This window comes from Vidua chalybeata, chromosome Z (assembly GCF_026979565.1).
Source record: "Vidua chalybeata isolate OUT-0048 chromosome Z, bVidCha1 merged haplotype, whole genome shotgun sequence".
Lineage (NCBI taxonomy): Eukaryota > Metazoa > Chordata > Aves > Passeriformes > Viduidae > Vidua > Vidua chalybeata.
The window spans coordinates 40,908,781-40,935,533 of record NC_071570.1 but is presented as its reverse complement, the minus strand read 5'-3'; the positions used below and the strand labels follow the sequence as shown (position 1 = coordinate 40,935,533).

The 26,753-nt window shown below is 43.4% G+C and overlaps 1 protein-coding gene and 3 long non-coding RNA genes across 5 annotated transcripts in view; 2 read left to right on the top strand and 2 right to left on the bottom strand.

Moving 5' to 3' along the window:
• The window catches only part of CCBE1 (collagen and calcium binding EGF domains 1), a 92,830-nt gene extending 83,998 nt beyond the window's left edge, over window positions 1-8,832 (bottom strand). The window contains exons 1-2 of the mRNA XM_053932054.1: window positions 8,732-8,832; window positions 8,560-8,640 (exon numbers count right to left, since the gene is read on the bottom strand). Of these exons, the coding sequence (XP_053788029.1) occupies window positions 8,560-8,640; window positions 8,732-8,832 (182 nt within the window). The remainder of the gene's footprint in view (window positions 1-8,559; window positions 8,641-8,731) is intronic.
• A 2,570-nt stretch (window positions 8,833-11,402) lies between these two features.
• Window positions 11,403-20,722, bottom strand: LOC128781882 (uncharacterized). 2 transcript variants are annotated; one of them, XR_008428549.1, is made up of 4 exons: window positions 20,636-20,708; window positions 12,875-12,918; window positions 12,256-12,325; window positions 11,403-12,061 (listed from the first exon to the last, which is right to left on the bottom strand). It is a non-coding gene; the product is annotated as an uncharacterized LOC128781882 (long non-coding RNA). The 2 variants fall into 2 exon arrangements; XR_008428550.1 differs by lacking the exons at window positions 11,403-12,061; window positions 12,256-12,325; window positions 12,875-12,918 and adding an exon at window positions 19,075-19,571 and having other exon boundaries at window positions 20,636-20,722.
• LOC128781881 (uncharacterized) lies at window positions 14,197-15,750 on the top strand. Its single transcript, XR_008428548.1, has 3 exons — window positions 14,197-14,258; window positions 14,615-14,709; window positions 15,651-15,750. It is a non-coding gene; the product is annotated as an uncharacterized LOC128781881 (long non-coding RNA).
• Window positions 20,723-20,836: 114 nt separating the features above from the next.
• Window positions 20,837-26,132, top strand: LOC128782305 (uncharacterized). Its single transcript, XR_008428720.1, has 3 exons — window positions 20,837-20,991; window positions 22,796-22,903; window positions 25,907-26,132. It is a non-coding gene; the product is annotated as an uncharacterized LOC128782305 (long non-coding RNA).
• The last annotated feature ends 621 nt before the right edge of the window (window positions 26,133-26,753 follow it).

The following is a 26,753-nucleotide window of genomic DNA, read 5'->3' as shown; positions in this document are numbered from 1 at the left end:
CTGCTACTTTACACTGGAAGCTATGCACCAATAATTTTCCATAGAAAGAGAAATAATGTGTTTTCTAGCCCAGATGAATACTGTTTTATATTTCTCCAAATTCACACTCTACAACAACTTGCCATTGACCTATAATATGCTTATTCATTTTTCCAAAAATGATCCACTTAAAAACTTGGATCATAGCTTAGATTTTGTCTCTCTTTCCCACTTAAAACACTGTGTCTACACCACTTTATCTCCCAGTCCATCTGAAAAGGAAGGAGGAGAATTCTATTTAATGTGTGTTTACTACTGAGTGGCTGCTAAAATTAATACAGTTAGTACAAACACTGTGTATTTCACGTCATTTCAATTACAGCACAGATTGTCAATTAAAATTAATGTGGTTAGAACTTGAAACTAACAAAGAAACTCAGAAGAAATTATCTACAATAGCTGGATGTATGCTAAATGCTTGATAGTCTTGTACTTCATTTTTTGAACCAGGATCAGCAATGAAATCAACACAACACAATGGAAAACACTATTTAAGGGAGAAGGATTTTCCCAAACACTAAACTCTGAGATTACTATCTAAAACTGAAATTGTTTTTCTCCTCAACTGTTAAACAGAGCTAGTCTCAAGGAGATGCAAACAAATTGCTTTCTTTTACTAGGCCAAGAAGAAATCAAATCAGCACTGTATGGATTCTGCTTTCCATTGTTTCTGCTTACAATTGGAACCACATAGAAGAACTGGCAAAGTTGAGCAGCAGAGTGACATTTGCTACTGTTAGTTTACAAAATAAGCTCCTATTAGTTTGAAAAGTGAAATCAAGCAAACAGAAAATGGACAACACACAGAAAAAAAAAAATCTGAGCAGACTTTGGGGAAAGCTTTTTTTGACTGCAAATCAAAGTCAGCTTTGGTTGTCTGGGGTGGTGGGCACAATTAAAAAGAGGAACCCTGGAGTGATCTATGTGGTCTGTATGAGAGGTAAGCAACACAAGGTCTCCAGAGAAGAGAGACCCATCTCCCTGTCACTGACTTATGACAAAGCCCTGTGCCATCCCCAACAGCTCCAGCTGGAGTGACATGGGTACTGAGCACTCAGCAGTCACTCACACTTTGAGACAAAAGTCATCTCAGGACTCAGGGCACTGAGGTGGAGCCAAAACCAAAAAAAAAAAAAAAAACCTCAGGATTGTGAGAATTCAGCACAATCTCAATGAAACCCAAAATCACACGTTTGCTCCACATGACCAGTTCTGCACAAGAGTGAGTGCAACCTGAAATGAAATTTATCCCAGGTACAGGGCAACTGTTTATCTGTATATCAACATCAGGCATCTCCCTCATACCTCCTTCATGTGACCTTGCTCCCCACATACAGTAATTTCCCTTCCACACATGCAATGACAGAAAAACAGGCCTGCACAGCAGAGGTCTCAAAAAGCCTGCTGCTCTTTGTACTGGGCAATGGCTTTCACAGCAGAATATGGGCAATCCTGTCTTACCTGGGATCTTTAGCAAGCCTGATCTATTTTTCCACAAGTAGTTTAAATATTTCATGCTTAACTACTTCCCAAAAACTCTTTGCCATGACAAGGAACGCAGGCAATCTGAACAGATCTAGGACTGAAAGGGAAATTTAAATATCTGCCTGTAAGTTGTCCCTCCTGCCCCTGCACAGACACACACTTTACGGAGAGAGACAGAGAGGGAGAGAGATTTTCCAGACTGAGGAAGGAAGGAAGGGGAGAGGCTGTCAAGAGAAGATGCATCAGGGCCTGTAACTTAGCTCCAAGTCTAGTTGGGAGAACAGGAATCCTCCCAGGGGCGCATGCGTGTGGGTTTTTGTCTGATTTTGGCTGATGTTTTGTTTTTATGGGTTAAACTTAAATAGAAGCCTGGAAGCATTTAAATTACACTTCTTTGGGGAGTGATTGCCTCCCTTCTGTCACACACGTATCTGTCACACAAACCACCACAAAGACAGAATTTTTGTCTTTTTATAGCTGTATCAGTTCTTTTTTCTGCTTGCTCTGTGCCCCTGGGTGTTTTGTCCTTTCTCTTCACTGCTGCTCCATATCTTTATCCTTCCATTCCTGCCTTTTCTGTCTTGCCTGTTTTGTCTGCAATCAGTACAGCACAACTCAGCTCAATGGGTGTCTACCACAATGGGAACAGTAATACAAGTATTAATAACATCCCGCTGTTAGCAGGAGAGACTACAACCACTTTTTTAAGGACAAAACAGCCTGACCTTATGGAACATACACAATACTTAAGATAATTACAAACATCATGTTCCCTTTGGTGGGGAACATGAACAATGTTCCCTTTGGTGGGGAACATTTTGTATCAGGCATAGGAGGCCCTGGGGCTACTATTTTGTTTGTCTGGAGTCTCTGCGCTGGACAACACGGCCAGGAAAGTCAGTTCATATTTAACCCTATATTCTGTAGATGAAAACCATAATGTAAAGCACCTGGGTTTCATTATCAATCAAACCACCAAGCAGGGCACTTATCATAAAGCTCTCGGCTTGACAGTTCTAAAATTCTCCAAACTGCTTTGATGTGAATATCAAAAACTCCCAGACTACGTGAACGACCACTTGCCTGACCTCATCCTTTAATTAGCATATGTACCTGAGAGCACCACTCACAGTAATTACGTAACATTCTTTAAGACCATTAATTAAATTGTTTCATTTTGTAGTGAATTGGCTGTACAGAGGAGACACTGCATAGGAAACCCACAGGAGCATCACATTTTGCTGCAAGAGTCTCTGCTGCAGCCAGTATCATCCACATCTGCGGAGATCGCAGGTGTCCCTAATGTCACCAAAAACCAGAAATAATTAGGTTTGTTATTTTTAGCACCTGAGACAGAAAAGTGACACAGAAAGTCACGGCCACCCAAGTGTAGTATGGAAGCCTAAAGACAACTGTGTGGCATTGGTGATAACCTTAACCAGCAGATATTCACATTGTGTCTCAGTAGCTATGAGCAATCTAGTCCTTTGGCAATCACAGCAAAGAAAAAATGAATGAAACTCAGGACTGAATGCAGTCAGAACCATAGAACTTGAAGGTGCTACCTCCAAAGCAGTAGTGAGAAAAAAAAAATCTAGGAAAGCTAGGAAGGATCTCTTTGCACCATTGTAGCATACATTGTTTTGTAAAAAAAAGTACTGTATTGAAGAAAATTTTATTCATAGATATGTACAAAGTTCTACCTGTGATGGCAATTCCCTGGAAGATTTTTTTTAAGTGTATATTCTGTATGTTTAGTTTTCTGAAACCAATACAAAGTTTGAAATCATATTCTCTCTAAATTTTCAGCAAAATTCTACTATGGATTGCATTTCCCTTCAAGATAACTGGAAATTAGGCAGTAGTTTGCTTTAATCAGGTTCGTTTCTTGTTTAACTGTTATATTATATCAGTTGGGGCTCTTTCAATGGTATGGAATAGTCAGCAAAATTTCAGAGAGGAAATGCAAAAGCAACTATAAAAAAGAAATTTATGAAAAGCGCAGTCAGAAGATAAGATGACCAAAGATTATCTCTGCTTACTCCAGCTGAAAGCCCCAAACTATATACAGCAATTTTTTCTCATGTTGGAAAGCTCTGCTACATGCTTGCTGAGTATCTGGGAACCAGGAATTGCATATGGTCCCCAAGGGCATATTAGTGAAAGTGCTGCTCTTTGTGAAACAGCTACAATCCAGCTTATTTGCAATTACTTTTATCTTTTAAGAATGTGAAAAAATTATACAGTCTATAAAAAATAGTAGGCTTCACCAGCAGTATCAGCATTGAAGAGGGTAAAAAGAAATGCTTGTGATCTCTGTTTAGCATCAGAACAAAGTGGGGCATAAATATATATGCATTCTCTTTCACAATACATTTGAATTGTCTTTTTGTTATGAAGTGTAGAACAATTTTTTTAAAGCATGGTTTGAAACCTGAAGTGCTGGGAGGACTTACACAAAACACTTGTAGCTGCTAACTATCAGATGAAGAAGCTGACAACTTAGACTGAAATGTGTTTGTCCTATTTAAAAGGTCTTGCTTGCAAAATACTAAAAAAAAAGTTACAGATTAAGTTCTTAGCCAAGATTTAAGTTCCACAACATGGAGCTTATTTGGAGATACATGTAAAGACTTGGCTCATCTTTACAAAGATTTCACCATCATTAGCTAGAATTTTTCTCTCCAGCACTCTAAACTGTTTACTCCTTGCTGGTCCTGTAGAAGGAAGGACCAGGAGAAGTCTCCACCACTATACACACAAAATTAGGGTATAACATGTCCTTGTGCACTTCATTTTCAGCAAAAAATGCAGGAGACTACTTATGGTGATGCCAGAGAAAGATGGATAATTTCTCTTACCATGTCAATAGTCTATTTGTTTTAAAAATAATCAGTTTTGTCAACTAATTTAGACTAACAGTTTCATCTGAATAAAAGAAAAAAACCTCAAATCTTCCCTTCACCTGTGAAGGTAATGGCTAAAATGTTCTTCCTGGCTGTGCAGATCCAGGTTCAAATTTTCATCTGCTCGATTTATGCTTGCCGGTTTCCTTAATTTAACATTTTACAAAAATTTTCTGAGGAGGAGCAAGACTATTTCTTTCATGTCAATTCACAACAATATTTAAGTGTCTGGTCGGCAAAGAGATAGGCACAGTCACACAATAAAAATATTCTTGTTTTCCCATATTTCGTGCTTGAATCTTCCTATAATTTCTAACAGCTTCCCACTAGCAAATGTTTCTAAGTATGCCTATTGAATAATTCTGAATAATTCACTACACTCTCTGAATTCTAACTGAGTAAAATATTTAGCTCTGCTAATATACAACAGTTTCTGTGGCAATCAAGCTTGTTGGTTTTTAAAAAGGGAGAAACCCCAATTAATAAATTGTACCAGATAAGACGTTGATCCTCCTGAACTCGAAGTGACATAACCACTACCACTCCCTTACGGAAACTCAGCTCCACAATCAGGATGAAGCAAGGGGATAACTGTCCCAGATGCTGCTTTTCTTTCTGGACCAGAGCAACAACATACAGGAGCACTGTTTAAAATGGAAATGAAGGAAGGACTGTAATGAAAAAGACTGCTGCAAGGATCACAAACTGAATTGTCACAGGTACTGGAGAAAAATGCAACATTTGTGCATTTTTTCATGCCAACAAAGTGTTTGGAAGTCTGTATGAGAGTGAAACAGACTTCAGTTAATATCACATCCAAGCAACTGGAGAAGACAATAACAAGAGACTGGGGCTTCATACTCTCATGCTGCCCAAATTTCCTAAAATTTGATGAATTTTGGCATACAGTAGGAATACAAAGTCTTATTGGATCATACCACTATCAACAAATCTGCAGAAATTCTTCTCCATACTTACCTGATGGGGACATTAGTTCTGGGTACTTTGTGCAGTTACATACAAAAGTTTAAATTATATTTCCACAAAAAATATTCTGCTTTTTGCATCTGTTCCTCTGTGGTCTTATGAAAACAGAGGACATATAAAAAAAAAATAGAAATCAAACTAAACCAAGGGCCAGACCGCACACATTCAAAAGAAAAAAATATGTCTGATTGTGTATGTGGTTGCTATGACCACAGGGAAAAATGCCAGTATATTCTCAGTGCTTGGCCCCACTTCTGGCTTGGTCCTCCACTTGGATCATCTTTAATCATGTGTAAATCTGGTTTAAAAAAAAAATCAAGAAATACTTTTTGTGATGAAAAGATGCTATTTTTATTGAAGTTCCCTAAAAACATGCTGATTTTCATGACAAATTCCAGCAGGAGGAATAAAAGGATGATATTACTTTCTATCAAGCATTTTGGTGAGGAATTTTGACATCTAACTTCATATGTATTCCTTATTTTATTTAACTAATTGCATAACAGATCATCAGTAGTGGTGCATATTGCCTTATGCCTGATGTGTTATGATAAATTTTGTGTCAGTTTGTATAATTTCTACACAAATGGTACTTTGACCTAGAAAAGAAGTTAGGTGTCTGCTAATAGTAAATAGAAGCTGACATTAACTATCCCTTTATCTACCTCTAACAATGTATATAAATTACATAACTATTGTCACTATGAAATACTGTGATAAAGATGTGTAGGAAGTTAAAAAATGAAGTGTTGTAAGAATAAACTGTAGAACAGCAAAATCAAATTTATATGAAACCTGGAGCGAAAGCTCCTAAAAGCCACAGCTGAATTCCTACCAAGCTGAAGTTCTTTAAGAGTTGGTTGTCATTCCAGAGATGCAAACTGAATCCTTAAGCTCCTGAATGTTCTATGAAACAAAATCTGCCTTGAGGCACCACAGGATTAGTCAACACTCGCAAGTTTCCTGACATCTTGTTAACAGCCTCAACCTCAAAATATTAATGAATCTTATATTAAAATGTGTTCTGCCAAGGGCACACACCTTGCTACCAGGAGCAATGGCGGTGCTGTTCCGCCCCTGGGGTTCACCAGGGTGATGCTGCAGGTCCTTGCCAGAGCATGTCACAGCTCTGAGGGGCAGGACTGCCAGCACACTGCAGCTCAGGTCTGTGCTTGGTGCAGAGCTGCTCTGCTGAGCAGAGTTGTTCCTTCTCAGAGTTGCTGCCTTGCTCTTGTGCATGGACATCAAGAAAGAGACCTTGCAGGGTGAGGAATGGAGCCCTCACCCAAGCCTAAAGGTTAAACCTTAAAGTACATGATTACACAGAAATGGAATTTTTTTCTCTTTTAAAACAAGGGAGACTTGGAAGTCATAGATACAGAAAATGTTTGAACTAAAACAACCAAGAGGTCAATGTAGCAATTTCCAAATTCTCATCCACACAGACTGTGCTGATCTGGGGCAGTGAATATTGCTTGGGATTGTGAAGAGGGAGAGGTGGGGAGGGAGGCACAACCAGAGCCCAAAGGTCAGAAATACCTCAGGAAGGATTAAAGAAGGCACAAGTGGGACTTGGCAGCTGGACAGAGTCCTGCTTTCGTTGCACAGCGGTCCATAGCGGCCAGTGGAGCCTGTGTAGTCCTCCAACGTCACACAAAGGAGAATCACTTTTCTCAGGTGGATTTTGGGACACGCACAAAGGAGCAGGATAGTCATCTGTGTGCTGCCTTAAGCAGCTCCCACTCTGGCTTCTTTATCCAGTAACTCCCCACTCAGAGCAGTCTTGTCCACACCACTGCTCTGCCCCCCAAACCAGATAAATGCTGCAGGTTCAGCCAAGAACCTGCAAAACCCTCCCTGCGAAACCTTCACACTGTACCTCTCCAAAATGTGTTGCCACTGGGTCCTCAAGAGCTGCTTGTAAGAGGGCTCTGCCTCACCTTCACAGGGAGAGGAGAGAGAGAAGAAAACAGATGCAGGGAAGGGTGGTCTGCATTCTCTGCAGAGCCCTTCCCAGGGACTGGGAGGAAGCTAATGCTCCTAAAAACTGGGCAGTGGCAGTACACTGTCCCAAGTGACTGTGGCTGCCAGAGGGCATGAACAAGCCTGAGAGCATGGGAGAGGGACAACGCTGCTGCAATGTTGTGTCTACTCTTTGGAGCTATTTGGAATGCCAAACAGAAGAGATGGACACTCTCTGAAAAGTGGACACTCTCTGTAGCACTTTTTACATTTGTTACTGTATTTTTGGTATACAGAAGTGGCTCCTTGCCACATGCAAGCATACACACACAGGCAGAGCACAGTTGCCTCCACAAAGTAGCCTCTCATAAGAAGGAGCTTTCATACATGAAATATCTTGTCTGTGGGGACGAGGCTAACCTGAGGGCATCAGGGAAGGGGTATGTTTGTGCTCATACTTTGTGTACAGCTCTTCAAAAAAGCACATCCACTATCAATCACTGACAGCTCTGGACAGCTGTCATCATTAAAACAGATGATGTTTCTCAAACACACAGCTGAAAATTGAAAACTCGTGATTAGATTCATCTTACTTAATTTGAGAGGCCTCTGCCAAATTTCTTCCCCAGAGCTGGTTGCTGAAGAAGTTACCAATTCTGAGAGTTACCAATTCTACCCAACTTGGGATATATTTTGTGTAGCACAAATCCAGACGATCTTGCTGATTATCCTGTAACTGATGCAACTATAGCTCCAATGTGGTCCCAGACACCCAGGTCAGAGGAAGCCTCTCTCACCGTATCAAAAACTATCGGTGGCTTCAGTACAGCAATGAGAACCACACGTGCCCTCTACAGCGATGTCTTGGAGATGACGTTTGCAGCGAGTTACGGAAACCCTTCCCTGGGACAGCTGCAGGACTTGCTACGGGAGATGCGGAATGCGAGAGGGATGTGACCAAGTTACCTGCTCCGCGGTCCACGGGGTGGTGGGAATACCCGGGTGGGCAAGCACAGAGCAGGGGGGAGACAAACAGCTAGCACAGCTGCCCTCCCTGAGCCTGACACCCACACGCGTGTGTCCCCCCGCGCCTTCCCCGTAGACAGCGAGTCCCCAGCCACGGACACGCGTGAGCCCCGCGCCCCCTCTGTCCCCCGTCCTCCGCAGCTGCGGCGCTCACCTGAAGCAGGTGGTGAGCTCTCCCGTGGGTTTCAGGCAGGGGTACCGGGTGGTGGCGATTTTGTTCTCGGAGCAAACCTCCCTGCAAGGCGGGGAAAAGGTTGGAAAAATAAATAGAAGGTGGTAGATGGGGAGGACATGCACAGAAGCAGCCTCGCTATCGCAACACCCGCCTGTCGCCGTCCTGCGGCTCCTCCCGGTAGGTCCAGGCGTATCCCAGCGCCAGGAGTAGCAGCAGCCGGAGCGGGGCCAGGCTGTCGGCCGCCCGCCCCATCGGGCCGTCGCTCCCCTCCGCGCCGCGCCGGCTCTGCCCGCCCCGGCCGGCGGCGGGGCTGCGTCGACCCGCGCTCCTCCCGCCCCGCCGCGGGGCCGCCCCCCGCCGCCGACAGATGTGCCCGCGGGGAGGGGCCGCGCGCGCCCAGATGTGCCGGCAGATGCTGCCCCGCGGCGGGGCGGCAGCCAGATGTGGCAGGGTCGCGGCAGATGTGCGGTGGGAGTGAGGGGACATCAACAGACAGCCCCGCAAAGCCACGCTCCACTCCCGACCCCCCGGCTGCGGGCAGCACAGGGAAGATGCACCATCACTGATGCCTTCCAGATTCGGGTTTATCTCAAATCTCTTCCCCAGAGGAGCAGAGCAGTTCAAAGCATCTCTGCTGCGACGGCTGCTTATCCTTGTGTACAGCTGCCGCTTCCCCACCATTCATAAAGACGGAGATTAATGACAGCAGACTCCGATAAAGCAGCGCATCAGGTCCGGCCCATTTTACTATATGCTGTTTTCACAGTTAAAGTGCTTGGGATCAGGGGAGCGAACCTGTAGAACGACCATGCCTTTGCAAAGCATTGGGCAGATTCATGGGCTTTGATCACCACGTAGCTTCCCACAAGTACCAAAAGCTCCGGGGACATGACGGGGTGCAAATCAGCCTTTCTAGTACTTTTACCTGCAGTGTAAAAGACCTAATTTTGCAGTCAGAAAAATCAGGGAAATGTGAGCAACGGATTGTACTCATGTGTCATTACAGCCAGAAAAGTCAGGGTTATACAAGGAACTGTAATTCCTCTGTTAAACCGGCACAGGAGTAATAAAGTGGTGTAAGATTTGAGCAACATGTTTCTCTTTTTTCCCCCTGCCATAGGCACTGTTTAAACAAGTAATTTCACCATTCTGTGCCTCAGTTTCCCACGTCTCTCAGAGGAAGTTCCTGATAACAAAATAAATAAATAAACAGTGCAGATCCCCATATATGAATCAGCTATGATTAAGCTGTTAATCCCTTCAGTATCTTGTCTAGCACTCGGGAAAAAAAAATAACTATAGATGAACTGGGAAATTACGGGATTTTTCAGAAGTTTTTCCTGACTTGCACATCATCCACTGTCATCATGGTCTGCTGCCTGTGCAGTGAACTGCCAGCTTCAAGGTCTTTCCCTCCTCTAGGCAGCACTGCACATTGTCTCTACTCCTGTGTTCAGTTAAGCAAAGGAGTTCTGCCTGGCAGACTTTTTTTCCCCCACTTGTTCTGGCTTTTGCTCTCAAGAGGATGTTTCAGATGTTTATTCTCTCATAATTGCTTCTTTTTCCTTTATACAAATAATTGAGTAAGCAAAGACAGGACTTGTCTTGAAGCCAGAGAAAGCTGTGGGTCTTTCTTACAGGGTTAAGCCCTCACTGCTCCCAGGCAGCCTCTCCTGATTTGGAGATAACAGGAATAAAAGCAGGACCTGGGTGCTTGGGCCCCAGAGCTCAGGAGACACCTGTCTCCAAATCATGTTCCTTACCCTCCCACTCCAAGCAGAAAGTATCCAGTGACAAGGTTGGAAATGAAGAGAGGTTTGCACTGCTGTAACCCCTGTGATGTCTGTCTATAGATAACAAAGGATTTAATTTAACACATTCCAGAAGTGGTCACCGACCCTCCCAAAATGCTCCTTTTTTTAAAAGAGATTGAATCCCAGAGCACAGAGCCAAAATCCTTTGGATGATTTCCAGCCCAGACCCAAGTGTCATGAATGCCAAAGGACTTTGATTTTAAAAGGCCTGAATATAGGCCTGGCATAAGTATATTCCAAAAAGGTGGGGCTTTTTTCCAGAACTTTTGCCACTCAGTGAAGATCTGATTCACTACCTAAACTACTTAACTTGTCTCCCTGCCTGTTATTTAATCCTTGCCACCCACATAGCACTGTATCAACATACTGCTATCTTTTTAATTAAAAAATATTATATTAACTTATATATGTATTTATTTAACCCATGCTAACAGCCTTGCTAATTTAAAGATGGCAACCTGCAGGTGAAGCTAATCCTGTACTCAACTCTTTGCCAAAGCAGGGCCCAAAGTTTTACATTCAAAAGAATTTCAGTGTGGTCAATAGTTGACAGAAAAGAGAGGTTAAACAGCACTGTATTTTGCAGTTGGTAACTATATTGCAGCTGAATACATTAAAGCTGGAGGTTTGGTAATTTTTCTTCATCAGCTCCATCTCAGCTTTAATGACCACGCAGCGAGGGTCATCCTGTGAACAAGGCTTTTGTCCTGAAAAGTGTTGAAGGGTGATGGTGGTTAAGGAAACATGGAAAAGTTCCTGTTGCCTCAGGGAAGGAACGGCTGGGGCTGTTTTCATATATAGTAAATAAGCAGAATGGGATTTCTCGTGCAAGGGATGCTTTTTCTTGTGTGGGGTCATGTTAGTTTTGACTTGCCCAACTCAAGCACGTATGAAGTTGATTAAGCTGCACACTAAACTTTGGAATGCTCTCAAAGGAAAGAATGAGGAATTCAATGCAGTAAAGTGCTTATCAGAAGTTTTATTTACACTGTTTACATAGGAAGAAGATGCATTGTTTCCTGTAGTTCATTCATAATGTTGTTGAATTAATATTACAAATTCAAGTTCCTTTCTGGATATTACTGGTAATTGGAATATCCTAGAAGCAAACCTTGATCACTTCCTCCCAAGTGGCTTTTTCTGTAGTGGAAAGGCAGAGCCTCTGAACCTGAGGAGAAGGGTGTTCAGAGCACCCCTGACTCCTTAGAAATACAGAGGCTGTTTGCATGCATGAAGATCTTGAGCAGTTATTAATTATCTCCACCAGGGCAGTTGTATTAGGCTCAATACAAACACATTGAAGACATTTGAAACTTTGATAGTGATCCTAAACAGACTATTTTTACTCCCTTTCTACTCCCACCGCTAAAAGTGCTGTGACTATGATGTTTGGGGAGGAAGGGTAGGGGTAGGGGAGCACAGGAATTTTTTGGTTAGTTGGCTGGTTTTTTTAGATGTTTCACTGCAATCTTCAGAAGTATGCACTATGATTATTCTTGATCCATTTACAAATGATGTTTTCATTGGTGTATTTTCCATCTTCTTCAAACATAAAGCAAGTAACCAGTTATCATAAATAGTCTTAATCCTACTACAGCATTGTGTTTGCATCAAGTGCCAGGTCTCCAGCTGTCAGGATTGACATGTTCGGGCACATCACAGCAAGGCTGAAGATGTAAACAGATAGAAAACAGAGATTTTCAAGAACATCTTGAGTGGATACTTTGAAAGGCCTCATGTTGGTCATTCATGGATTAGGCTCCCTTTCAGGCTAATGCCCAAACTGAACCTGGAAATTCAGATCCAGACTTCCACTTTCAAGGAATACTGCACAATCCAAGCTCAGCTGCTACACACTCACCCAAGCTTGGGCAGCATAAAGATTTCCCACACCACTGGAACTCCAGGAGGCACCTAGAGCACTGTTCCAACTCAGAAAAAAATCCAGAATCAGATAACAAAGAGAGGGAAAAAAAGGTCCTGAATGATTATATCTCTCTCTAGATAGGTAGATAGAGGTGAAACTTCTTCCTCTACATGAAACTTCTAACCTCTACATGATCAACAGAGTTACTCAGTCTGTAAAAGGCTGCATGAAGCAAGGAATAGACAGGCAGAGCAAAGGTTAGGAGTTAATGCAAAAGCTCTCAGAAATGATCCCCCAGACGCAGGTCCAGGACAGGAAGGAAGAGAGAGAAAGTGAAGAAAAAGAGAGGAAGAAGAAGAGGAAATCTAGGGAAGAAAAAAGTCTGAAGAAATGTCAGGGAACCATAAGGTCTGCCCAGGGTAAACAGGTATTACATCCTGAAAGATGATGGTAGAGCACCCGGCAAAGCATCTATCAGAGCAGGAAGAATGTAGAAACAGGTGGGAAAACAGTGGCATAATGACAGCAGCTCCAAGTTATGTTTGGGAGGCAAAGAGCAGAAGACAAGGTGAAGAAGGGCTAAAAAATTGAGAAAGACTGTTATTTTTCTTACCTCTTTGTTCCAGCCGTACTTTTTCCACTTGAAAATGTATGAAACTGTGGAAGTTAAAATATTTTATTTATTTTGCCTAGTAAGTTCAAGGGGCTGACTTACTCTCTGCTACAGCCCAACATGTGAAATACCCAATAAAACTTGCATTAAATAAAAATATTGAGGCAGAGAAAGATACTTCTCATCACAAACACTAGAATGGCACTTAATCCATCTGGGAGACAAAAAGTTTTGCTTTTTGTTGGAGGTATTTTTGGTAAAACACATCAACAAAGGACTAAGGCAGTTGAAATGTGATGCAACTGTTTTGAAAATAGCCATGGAAAAATACATGTCAGAAAACATGAAATGCTGACCATCAGGCACTGCCTCCAGAGAGCATCACAGCTAGGAAAGGAATTGCTTCTGTTTCACAGATAATTACAGGGCTCATCTTAGATTAGCAGCAAAAATAAACACCTTTTGAAAGTATCAGCTAAAACAATAACACTGCTGACCAAGAAGAAAACACGTAAATGAGAGCACTAATCAACATGTCCCATACATGGGACATGGCATCACACTAACCAGATCTGACTTATTTTTTTGGGGGTTAGGTTTGAATTCCATTTTATTATAAGAGATTAGAGCTGAAGAATGTGAAATCTTCCATGGAATCCCAGCTATCAAACACCATCGACCTCTGCAGATCATATGTGCTCCTTTTCAGTCTGGGCTCCTTTGAAAGGCCTGGCACACTGCTCTAAGTGCATGGACAGCAAGATAAACAGACCCCTTCTACCAGTCTTTGTAAGAGTCAAAATGAAGGCACTGTGCTTCTGAAGTTTACAAGGTTATCCACCTAAATTGCTCCTTTGATGAACATCTCACGGCAGTGTCATGTTCTAGAAGCCTTGGATGTTGAGAAGGAAGGTCACTGACCCAGAAATTGCTTTTTAACAACAGGCATTTCCCACATGTATGTAGAAGAACCCGAGTAGGTGGGAAACTAGATCCGATGATACAAACTGAACTAAAATTTGAGCACTTGTTCTTTTATTTGCAGAGGCATATTGTGGCAGCAGCATGAAGGAAGATAGTCCTGGGAAGTGTTCCTTCTTTTCCACAAGCCAAAGGTGTCCTTTGACTAAAAGAAGCTGTGGGAGCCCTGTTCTAGCATGCAAGCTGTTTGCAAAGGAAGTGCAATACTCAAGACTGCTGTGTGTCTTGAGTAATGCCATGGAAACAGCCTGTAAATGGCCAGACTGTGACACCATCAACCCATTTAGGATTGTGATGGATCTCCAGCAAGGTGCTGGGGTTTATTTTGCAAACTCTATGCCATATAATGCAGAGACCAGACATAGAGGCTTGAGCAAGAGGAGACCTTAGTGAAAAATCCATGGTAATTGAAAGTTTACAAATAAAGGCTGGGGTATTTTGTTTGTTTTTAATTATATATCATTAACTGACAAGCCTTTATTTTGTAGTAGAGAATACTGCTCCTAGAAGAAAATAGCTTCTTGCAATGGTTTGCAAGTGTTAGGAAAAGTGTTCCAGTGACTAAGGCTTTGTGTGAACACAGCCACGCCTGTGGCTTATGTTAAGTCTCAAGTATTTATTTGTTCTGATGGCAATATCAAGTTAATAAAATAGACACCTTTAAAAGTGAAAAGATACTGGATATTTAGAGAAGTTATGTTTCACACTGTAGAATATTAGAATATGTACCAATAGTTTCCTAACTTGCTCCCAATGCAGATTTCCTCAAGGAGTGTTGCACACTGTCCTTCCTGGCTGCTAAACCAACATTTTTCCGTTATGAGCCCATCCACGGCAAGTTGCAGGCAGCTCAGGTATCTGGTCCATGTAGATGCAGCCTCCTGCAGATTTACCATCTCACCTGCAGAGCAGGAAACATTATCTCATGGGCTGTGCAGCTGTTTTGCAGCTATGGCCAGACACAGCTCCAGGCAGCTCAGGTAACTGCAGCTACACCTGTGAGAAAGCTGCTTCTCCATAGCTCACTGCAGCACTCCTTCAGAGTGCTCCCATGCTTGGAGCTATGCAGGGGGGCTGAGGAAAGCCTGTGACACAGGCGGAAGCAAAGCAGCCCTCATGCTGCTCTACTCATGGCAATTCTTGGAGCCTGTGCCAAAGCAAATGCAGCCTGGAGACTCTGTACACGTGTCCCTGCTGTGGCATCTTCCCCCAGATGTGTTTTAGGCTCAAGCTCCTGTGGAGCTGTGGGCACTCTTCAGAGTGCAACGGGATAAAAATCCCAAAGTTTTTTAGTGCTCTTGGGGAGCAAAAATTCCTTGTTCATGTGGCTATGGAACCACAGTTCTTTTAGCTATGGGCAAAGCCAGGTGCAGGGAGGCTTGCAAGAAGATTGGTATGCCACAGATTGAAATCTGCCTCTCCTGGGGTGCTGGCTGCACCTGCCCTCCTTGGAAAAGCTGGGTCACACATACATGCAGGTACAATCCCTCAACCCCTCGACCCTCACCTTTAAATCTACCAAGGAAGGAATGTTTTCACTTGCATGTAATTTATAAGTGGGCAAATGAACTTTATACAAATATAACCCCCTCACACTCACAGACTCAGGCAGGCTATTTAAACTGAAAATCAACCTGACATGAAATGGAAGTAACAGTTTTGCACTAACATTGCAGTTTTCTCTGACATGGAAATGGTTGTATGTTTCATGCTTTTCATCTCCTGCATGATGGTTTTGTTGCCTTATTAGTTCTGATACATTTTTTTCCATCTGATTTCCTTCTAAATAATGCAGCTTCTACTGAGGAATTTCATTCTGCCCTATGGAGCAACACATGTAACTCATCACAGAAATGGGCTCGATTCAGACCAGTCACCAATCTCATTGAAGTTAATCTGGCAAAACACAAGCAAAAAAAAAAAAAAAAAAAAAGACCTTCACTCCACAGCTTGTGACAGCTCACTCACTGCTTATTTATTCTGCACTCCTTGCAAAAACACTCCACACATTCAATCACATCTCAAAGAAAGGGGTCAAAAGGCAAGTGTTTTTAAACTGTCTCGGTTAAAGAGTCCCTTCCCATTAAAGCTGTGCTGGTTGCGTCAGAGATAAAAGACTGTCTTCTATAAGGATGGACCACTCTGATAAATCAACAATAAATTACTCAGAAATAGGCTCTGGCACATTCATTGCAGGAAAATTAATCTCCAGGCACCCTCCATGAGTAACAGTGAATGCTTCTTAATTCTGTGGATGGCTGTGTGAAGTGTACACGAAATTATCTAAATCTTTCAGTGTTTATTTCATGATTAATGGTACTGTGTCTGGCCTGATCCCTACAGTTTATGGCCAAAGATTAAGAAGTTTAAGGCAGTGGTGTGAGACACTTGCAGGGAAGAGAATCAATGATGTAAAAGAATTGTAAAAATCTATTATTTTGAGCTTGTAAAATGCTGAATTTCTGTTTTCAGTGATGGATGTGGGAGATTTCAGAGTCTGTCAAGAATAGGCAGGAAGCAAACTGAGCATGTTGGGAAAGATAATTTTCCTTGAAAAGGGGAAAAATCTACATTCAGATGTCCATTTATTGAGGTGTTAATTGTTAGGATAAATACAGAATTTTGCCTTGAGAAGGACCTTTCTCTCCAAAACAAGCAATTTACATCTGGTTTGACTTCAGGCTAAAAGAGTCCTAATCCTTGCCTGTCACTGGCTGGCTGATCTGCCACAAGGAAAAATTATGCCTGCTTTACATCAGTGAATCTGAGATACATTCTTTCTACATTTGCCCCTTTGCAGGTCCTTTAATACTACAAGCAGGCAGGGCTTGATCTCCTGCATCTTGCAAGAAGGTCACTCAAAATATCTGGCAGTGCCCAGTGATTCTTGATGTGCATGTTCCAGGTGTCCTTGAGGAAGTATACAGTGAGGTCTCTAAGGCCTTGGGGCACTGTGATAACAGCAATCCAAGTTCTTGTGAAAGAAAAAATAAATCAATCAGCTCTATGAAAGTGCTTTATAATGTTCAGCATCTCTCAGCAGCGGTCTGGAAGGACCAAAACACTGGACAATTAAGTTACACTTTTCTTGCAATTCCACATGTTCTTTTGCAGCCAGAATACTGTATTTCAAAATTGTGCTTCTCTTTTTTTGCCATATATCAAGCAATAGCTTTTTTCAGGTCTGTATTTCAGTCAAAAAAAAAAAAAAAAAAAAAAAAAAAAAAAAAAACCAAAACCAAAACCAAAACAAAAACAAAACCCAAAATGCAAAAAAAGACAGACATACAGAGAAAAAAAAAAAGTATTGCAGAATGATATTTAATTTAGTTTGACTTCTTAAAGAGGTGAGGGGGATCTCAATACTCCAGAAAATGATGTTTCTGTATTATACTTCTGGCAGCCATTACTTACCAAAGTTAGGTAATCTATTTTTCTGTCTGAAAAATAATGGCCAGAAAAAAAAAAGAGCAAGCAAAGGAACAATAATGATAGTAACTCATTTCCACTGAACAACAGGGGAAATTAGCAATGCGTACGTTGGCACTTAGCTGAACCAAGCTGCTTTTCCTAACTGACTCTTCTTTCCGGCATCCTGTAAAAATATTTCCTTGAAATGCATTCCTAGAGTGTGCAGGAGCTATTTATAATCTACAACACTTATTTTTGGATCAAATACATGTAGGTGGCTAGTGGCCATGAGAGCAAAGGGGGTTTCAATGAATTACAAGAATGTGTATGAAATATAACACCTTTCCAAGCTGAGCAGCCCGTACAAGCAATCAGACTGTCAGATGCGGTGTCAGAGCAGGCACAGCACAGAAACTGGCTGAAGGATGCATTAACATGGCCTCACCCCACTGTTGCTTTCTGCCTCTCTTTCTGAGGCAACCCTCCAGATCCTGTCCTGGGTTTCAGGCCAGCACTAAGGAGCAGCCAATGAGCTACTCAGGAGGCCTCCTGTTTATTCAGTACCTGCCCTAATTTTAGTCAGTGTGTCCATCGGCTGAGGCCAGCCCTATGACCAGCCAAGCGCCTCTGCAGAGGAGAAGAAATGTTTGAGGATTGTCTGTCTGAAGACTCCCATGTGTGGCCTGGACAGGACAACCCTGGCCTCTATGCTATTCATTGCTGGCTTGCTGCCTTCTCCTCCAAGCATTTTTCCTCTCTGTCTTACCACACACCCATCCATCCCAGAATTCCCACTCCCTCCCTGAGTTGGCATGGGTGACTCCTTGCCCCCAGCAGCACTGGTTTGTGTAATGAACAGTTTCCACGTGTTCCCCAGAGACCCGGGCAGGGCCTTCCTAGTTCCCATGGCAACACTAACAGAAACTACTAACTCTAGCTAAGTACCGATATTGAAATGCTAATTAGCTAATTGCTCTGTTTGTTTTCTCTAAACTACCTGGAGATAACTGGCCTCCCACCCCTCCACGCTGCCATTCTGGGACTAACATGCAAATAAAAACCCCTTAGGATCATGGGAGTATTTTTAGGAGATAAAAAGGACTATAAATCAAATACTGAACACAGTAGAGGAGTCTAGACAAATGCCCTAGCTGAGGAAGAGGGAAACACATCCCCTGATTGACTTTTAACTATCGCCATGATTGACTTTTAACCGTCGCCATCACCTAAGAAAGAACAAACTATATTAGGCTCTGAGAAGCAGGGAGATAGGGAAATAGAGAGCCCTGGTGTTGCCACCAGGGAAGGAGTGGGGACAGCTGTTGTTCTGGACTTTAGCAACAGACTCTGCACGCCACACCTCCTCGTTCTCGGGCCACTGGTGTGCCACAAAGAAAGAAGAAAGGACAGCTGCTGCTTGGGACTCCAGTGACAGACTCTGCATGCCTCCTTCCTTTTGGCTGCCTGGAAAAGCTACGACTGTGGGGGCGAGCTCTGTGTCGAGCCCCCTGCCCAGCTGATCTTTTTAATAAAGAGCTGAATGTTAATAAAGGCATTAGCCCTGTTCATTTCAGTTTGGAGCTGGGGTGACAATTCCCCTGAGGTGTCAAGCTCCCACTCCAGGTACTGATGGCATCAGCCAGTCCACAGTGGATATGATTAATGTGTAACACTAACAGCACCTTCCCCCCTCAGCAATTTAGTCAGAACAGAAGGCAAAACATCCGTTGGTTAATGGTTAGATACACCAGCTGTGCTACTTGTGCTGTTCAGAACAATTATAAAACTGTAAAACCACAATACAACAGTCAGGTAAAACAAACTCTGTAATTCAGGATTTCATTCTGTGGGAATCAATGTCTCCCACGGAAGTAAGGCTGAGGCGGAGCCCTTTGTGATGCCAGAGCATCGCAGAGGCGACGTCCCCGCTGAAGTCACGGCGAGGCTGCCCCGCTCGGCTATAAAAGCAGGCGCGCCACCCCCGCCTCTGCCGCAGCATGGCCTGTTACCACCGGCGCTCCCGCAGGAGCCGCGGCCGCAGCCAGAGCCGCGGCCGCGGCCGGCGCCGCCGCTCCAGCCGCAGACACCGCCGCCGGCGCTGAGCTGAGCGCAGGGCTTGGCCGCGGCACGGGGCTGCAGATGCCAATAAAGGCCAGCAAAACTTAAAAGCGTCTGCGTGTCCTCGGTGTCCGTGCGCCATAGGCCCGCTGTCCCCCGCCAGAAGGTTCCGCTCTCGAATGCGCTGCTCACTAACGGGGCTCGTTAAGACCTCCAAAGCGGTCTCCTGTTCCAGGCCTGCTGAGGGCTGCAAACGGGCTGGGTGAGGGCAATGTCACTTAGTGGGAGTTTTCCCTGAGTCCCTGTCAGTGACAAATCGCTCCTGTGGAAGTGATGGGGCCCTGAATCCCCAAGTGAAGGGAACACAGAGGGAGGTCTTCAGAGACCTCTCAGGTCACCAAATCCAAACGTTAACCCAAACCCACCAATCCTACCACTAAGTCACGTCCCAAGTACCATTTTTACTCCTTTTTGAAATCCCTCTAGGAATGGTGACACCACCAAAGTCCAGGGCAGTCTGTTCCAATGTTTGACAACAGTTTTTGGACAAGAAACCTTTCTAATTAAGCCTTCCTGGGTGCAACTCTAGGCACTTTTCTCTCGTACTGTGCTTTTTCCCTGGCAGAAGTGTGATAAGTTAGAAAAGACTCTTTGTTCATCAAGGCAGAAAGGAGAAGCCTTGTGTAGGTAACAGCAAACCTCAAGACAGAAACTAGCTAATATGTTGATTACTTAAGCTGATTGTGTAACTAGAACTTAGGTGTATATAACATATAACCTTATATGGAAAAGACCATTACAGGGCCGTGGACTTTCACCGAGGAAGAAGAGAGAAGCCTTCCTGAAATGACCATCAGAGAGTAGAAGAAGACCCCCTAGCAACAGAGGGCGCAAGCGCAGAGTACACCCAGAGATACCGCAGACACGGAAGAAAGAGAGTATAAAAAGACTGTGGGAAGGGGGAAACAGTGTGAGCCGTAGGCGGAGTGCTGACTCCCTGGCTGCACCCAGCGCTGTTTGCTTGCCATTGCTTGCTGTAACCAATAAATTTCTGATTGACTCTCAACAGGCTGAACAAATTATTCGCCTCAATTTATAACAATCTGGTGCCGTGGCTTGGATAAGGGCTATCCGTTGGAAGCTCCTCACGGGGAGGCGCCCTCGCTGCCTTGGCAGCGGGCCCCGCTCAGGAGTCTCCCCTCTGGGACCCTTACCGATGAACCCAAATTCGGTGGCAAGCAAAGAATAGCCGGCAACCCCATAATCTTTGTGCACTAAGTCCTGGGCGAGGACACAGGATTGTGTAAGTACCTTTCAGTGGTCCTTCGGGGCTACTGAGGTTGCCCCGTTTAAAGGGAACGGGGGCCGCTCGGTTGGGGTTGGGATCGTGGAGTGTGATGAGTGAGATGTCTCTGTGAGATGATGTGAGTGTTGACCTCATAGAAGTGCATTTCCCACACCCGGCGACGGGCTGGGCCATGAATTGAGGGAAGTGTAGAGGTGTGTGTAAGAAGGCACTCTGGAAGATGGGACAGAGGAAAAGCAAGCCCTCTGGTCCCATGGGTGGGGGAACCCCTGTAAAGCTTCCCCAAATTCCTCCAGATAGCCCATTAGGACTAATGATTAAAAATTGGGATGCCTTCCCATCCAGGAAAGGAAAGGACAAGGTGAAAATGGTGCACTACTGCATAGAGGTTTGGGGAGGGAAACAAATAAGAGTGGACCATTTGTACTGGCCAGTGTTTGGCTCATTTGAGATTGGATATGTCAGGCTTTAAATATTTATGTGAATTCTAAAGAGCCCTTGAACTTAGAGGAGAGCGAGTATGCCTCCCTCTAGATAGTGGGGGAAACTCGCATTAAGTTGTTTGCACTTAGTACTAGGGAGAAGAAGAAAAGATGGAAAGAGGATACAGACCTACCTGATTTCACCCCTCCACCCTACATACTTCCTCCCCCTCCACCACCTCCTCCACCACCATGCCCCCCTCCCTGTTCTCCCCCCCTGGAACCTTTACCCACCCCTACCTCCACATTCACCACAACATCCTGAACCCTCTGCCCCAGTACAAGATGACTCGGAGGGGGATGAGTTGAATGCTGAGCTCCAGGGGAATAACCAGCAGGTAACTAGAAGCCAGACTAGGAAAAGGCAGGAAGAATTGGGATTGCCCCCACTCCGAGAAGCAGGAATGGGGATAGTCCCTAATCCTAATGCAGGACAACCGGGGCAATCAGCCCAAATCTTAGGAGTTGGATATGTGTCTGTACCCTTGAACTCGGGAGATGTGAGGGAGTTCAAAAAGGAAATGGGACACCTCTTAGAGGACCCCCTTAGAGTTGCTGAAAGGTTAGACCAATTTCTGGGTCCGAATGTTTATATTTAGGATGAGATGCAATCTATTTTAGGCATAGTATATACCTCAGAGGAAAGGAGGGTGATTAGAGATGTAGGGATGAGAATATGGGATGATGAACACCAACAAGGGCCCCTTGCAGACACCAAGTAGCCTATGCAACGCCCTGACTGGAACAACTAGGATCCACAACACAGAGCCCATATGGGTAGATTTGCAGAACATTATAATACAAGGAATAAGAAGAGCTGTCCCTTGAGGACAGAATATTCACAGGGCTTTTTGGGAACAGCAGAAAAAAGATGAAGACCCCACAGAATGGTTAGAAAGGTTGAGAAAAACCTTTCGGTTATACTCTGGAGTAGACCCTGATACCCCAGTGGGGGAGGCCCTGCTAAAAACACAGTTTGTAGCAAACTCATGAGTGGACATTTGGAAGAAGCTAGAAAAATTAGAGGATTGGCAAGGAAGAGGATTGGATGAATTATTGCGAGAGGTGCAGAAAGTTTATGTAAGGAGGGAGGATGAAACTCATAAAAAGCAAGTTAGGATAATGGTAGCGGCAGTTCAGGAAGGACAGAAAACTGCCCCCTCCCCTTTACAGAAAGGGGCAGCCGTATGGGGAAATAAGCGAGTTCCAAGGCGGACTGATGGGATTGATGGGACGAAGGAGGAAAGAGGAATTACCTGCTTTTACTGTGAGAGGAGGAGTCATACGAAGCGGAAATGCCGACAAAGGATGGCTGATGAAAAAGTCAGGGGCTCTATCTGCTGGGGGTGAGAGAAAGAACGGAGCCCCTGGTAAAGCTAAAAATAGGTCCCCAGCAGCAAGAATACGAGTTCCTTGTGGACTCGGGGGCGGAAAGATCACCTTCCCCAGGGATGTAAAATTTCATCTGACACAGTACAGGTAGTTGGGGCAAAAGGGGAGCCTTTTAGAGTACCTGTGATAAAAGATGTCTTTTTAGAGACTGATTCTAAATTGGGGGTGAGATCCTTTTTATTAGTTCCCGAGGCAGATTATAACCTACTTGGACAGGACTTGATGATTGAATTAAGAATAGGAGTGGAAGTAATAGAGGAGAAATTGAGCGTAAAACTGTGTCCTCTACAGACCACGGATGAAGCTAAAATCAATCCAGAAGTGTGGTACACCTCCGACACTGTAGGAAGATTGAATATCGAACCTTTTGAAGTAACCATCCAGAACCCTGAGATACCTGTGAGAGTAAAACAATACCCTCTGTCTAAAGAAGGGAGGCAAGGGTTAAAACCCGAAATTGAGAGACTCTTAAAACAAGGTCTCCTCGAACTTTGCATGTCTCCTTTTAACACACCCATCTTACCCGTAAAGAAACCGAATGGTAGTTATAAGCTAGTTCATGATTTGAGAGAAATCAACAAAAGAACTGTTGAAAGATTTCCCATAGTAGCTCACCCGTATACACTTTTAAGTCAATTAGGCCCTGAAAATCAATAGTACAGTGTAATAGACTTAAAAGATGCTTTTTGGGCCTGCCCTCTTAAAGAAACCTCCAGAGATTATTTTGCCTTTGAATGGGAAGACCTGGACACCCATCGAAAGCAACAACTGAGATGGACTGTCCTCCCTCAGGGATTTACAAAATCTCCTAATTTATTTAGACAAGCATTAGAACAAATATTAGCAGATTACTCCTTAGGTGAAGGAACAGTTTTAGTACAATATGTAGATGATTTACTAATCGCAAGCAAGGAGGAGGAGGTAGTAAGAAAAGAAAGCATAAAGCTACTAAACTTCCTGAGTTTGAAGGGACTTAAGGTTTCAAAGTCTAAGCTACAGTTTGTAGAGGAAGAAGTTAAATACTTAGGACATAAGTTAACCAAAGGAACTAAGAAATTAGATGCTGAAAGGGTCCAAAGTATACTCTCATTACAAGCTCCACAGAATAAAAGACAGATACGGCAGTTGTTAAGACTTTTTAGATACTGTCGACAGTGGATAGTGAACTTTAGTGAGAAAGTTAAATTTCTGTATGAAAAATTAACTAAGGAAGGATTACTCAAGTGGACACCTGAGGATGAAGACTAACTAAAGGCCCTAAAGACTGAATTGGTAAATGCACCAGTCCTCAGTCTCCCTGATCTAAAAAGACCATTCTTCCTATTTATTAATGTTGAAGAAGGAACTGCATATGGGGTGCTGGCCCAGGACTGGGCCAGGAACAGAAAACCAGTGGCGTATCTCTCAAAACTCTTAGACCCTGTTAGTAGAGGGTGGCCCACCTGCTTACAAGTAATAGTAGCTGCTTCTCTCTTAGTAGAAGAAGCAGGGAAAATAACCTTTGGAAGTGAGCTGCGGGTCTTATCCCCTCATAACATCTGGGGAATTTTGCAACAAAAAACTGAAAAATGGATAATGGATGCCAAGCTGCTAAAATATGAAGGAATCCTAATATCATCCCCTAAATTGACTATAGAAACTACCAGTTTACAAAATCCTGCTCAATTCCTATATGGGGAACCAACTACTGAACTGGCACACGATTGCCTCCAACAAATTAAGGAACAAACCAAAATACTACCAGATTTAGAAGAAGAAGAACTAGACTCGGGCCCAGTTATATGTGGATGGATCCTCTCAAGTTGTTGAGGGGAAACGGAAATCTGAGTACGCTGTGGTAGATAGAAAAACCTTCAAGATAATAGAATCTAGCCCCCTTAGCCCTAGTTAGTCGGCACAAACATGTGAACTATATGCAATACTCAGAGCATTAGAATTGTTAAAAGGAAAATCCAGAACCATCTACACTGACTCTAAATATGCTTATGGGGTAGTACACACATTTGGTAAAATTTGAGAAGAGAGAGGATTAATTAACTCACAAGGAAAGGGGTTAATACACAAGGAATTAATCCAACGAGTTTTACAAGCTCTCAGATATCCAGAAAGGATAACAGTAGTGCATGTCTGTGGCCATCAGACAGGAATGGGAGCCTCCATTAGGGGAAACAATTTAGCTGATCAAGAGGCCAAGAGAGCTGTGCTAATGACTTTAAAACATAAGCCTGAGGTTACGCGGAGGGAGGATTGCTCTGCTTGTGGAGATGATTTAGGAACAACACCGTGTTGGTCATGTTAGAAAATGTTTGGAGATGATTCCATCAGATGTGCTTGTGATAACCCCCAGAAGAAACATTGCTAGTATCATAGCTCAAAGAAATATTTATTAACATTCACAGTACAAGAAAAAAGAAAAATTAGACCAAATGGGAATACGGGAAAAGGAGGAAGGCAAGTAGATATTACCCGATAGTCGAGAAGTACTCCCGAAAGGAGTAGCCATGAGAATCCTGCAGGCTATACATGATAAAACCCATTGGGGCACCCAGGCCTTAGTCGATCAGTTTGCCATCAAATACATGTGTATAGGGTTCTATAATCTGGCTAAACAGGTAACCCAACACTGTCTGACCTGTCAAAAGGCAAACAAGCAACAACAAAGAGAGAGACCAATGGGTAGGAGAGAGTTAGCACAAAGACCTTTCTCTCATATACAAGTAGACTTTACTCAACTACCCAAAATAGGGAGATATAAGTACTTGTTAGTATTAATAGATCACTTGACACACTATGTAGAAGCATTCCCCACCACCAGAACAACATCTCATGCGGTGGTTAAAGATACTTTTAGAACAAACCATACCTAGATATGAGATGATAGAGATCCTAAATTCTGATAGGGGCCTTCACTTTACTTCAAAATAGCAAAAGATATTCTCACCACCCTGGGGACCCAGTGGAAGTATCATACTCCATAGCACCCACAAAGTTCTGAGAGAGTGGAGCAGATAAATGGGGAAATCAAGAAACAGTTAACTAAATTAATGCTAGAAACAAAGATGTCTTAGATCAAGTGTTTGCCCTTGGCTCTATTAAATATCCGCGCTCAACCCCGAACTGATGTGGGGATATCCCCTTTTGAGATGCTATTCGGAATGCCCTATGACATGGAAGCCCCTGTAGATCACCCTTGTTTAAAAGATTCTCAGATCAATACCTACATTGTGCAAATTATGAACAGAAGGAGAGAATTGAAGGAAAAGGGGATGTTAACTCAAAGACCTCCGTTAGACTTAACAATACATAAGATTAAGCCTGGAGATAGAGTACTCATTAAATCGTAGAAAGAAAATTCTTTAACACCTCGTTAGGAAGGCCCCTTCGTTGTTTTACTTACCACAGAGACAGCAATTCAGACCTCCGAGAAGGGATGGACCCACGCAAGTCAAGTTTAAAGACCGATCACTACAGCTGACCACTGGAGAGTAACGAGCCAACCCGGAAACCTGAAGGTCACCTTGAAAAAGAACTAACAGACTCAGTGTGGGTAATCCAAATAGACCAAGAAGGGGAACAAAAAAATACGCTTACCCCTTGGCTGATAATTATAGAGTACTGTGTAAAGAAATACATTGTGATTGTTATCCTTTTGTGTGCTTTGTTTGTAAAACTTGCCAAGAACAGTGGTGGGTCCATTGCTGCAAAGGAAAGCCACCTACTGAGATTTGCTCCAGCTGCTACAAGCTAGAGTGAGGATTAACAAGAATCATATTAGAGTTAGGGGAATTGGAGAATAAGTGGGTAAGGTTCAAATCGAAAGAGTAGTAAGAGGTTTACAGAAAAGGGGTTAACTCTGAAAATTTTTGTTTCCACCTGAATGAACCTGCCCCCTTTGTTGCCCATATTGTAAACCAGTGTTGTCGGAAAGAACTGAAAGAAATCCCGTGTGACTCATCCCTGGTCAAGGATAAGAACTGGGAGCAGTATAAGGCTAGAAAGGGAAAAGGGAATGGATGCGCTGGAGAGTACCGCTGCTGCTGAGAAGATGGTAATCCCCACGGCTCGAAGCACCCGAGTTGGTGGGCGAGGCAGAGGGGAAAGAACCAGGCTCTTCCCAATCCCAAGTATAATAATGCAGAAATACTCCAAATATTACCAACTGGGTATTGATAATCTCCCCAAAGGTACCAACTCAACCACCTGGGTAGACAAAAAGGGCAACGTGCTAAAAGGAGAATAGTAAAAAAAT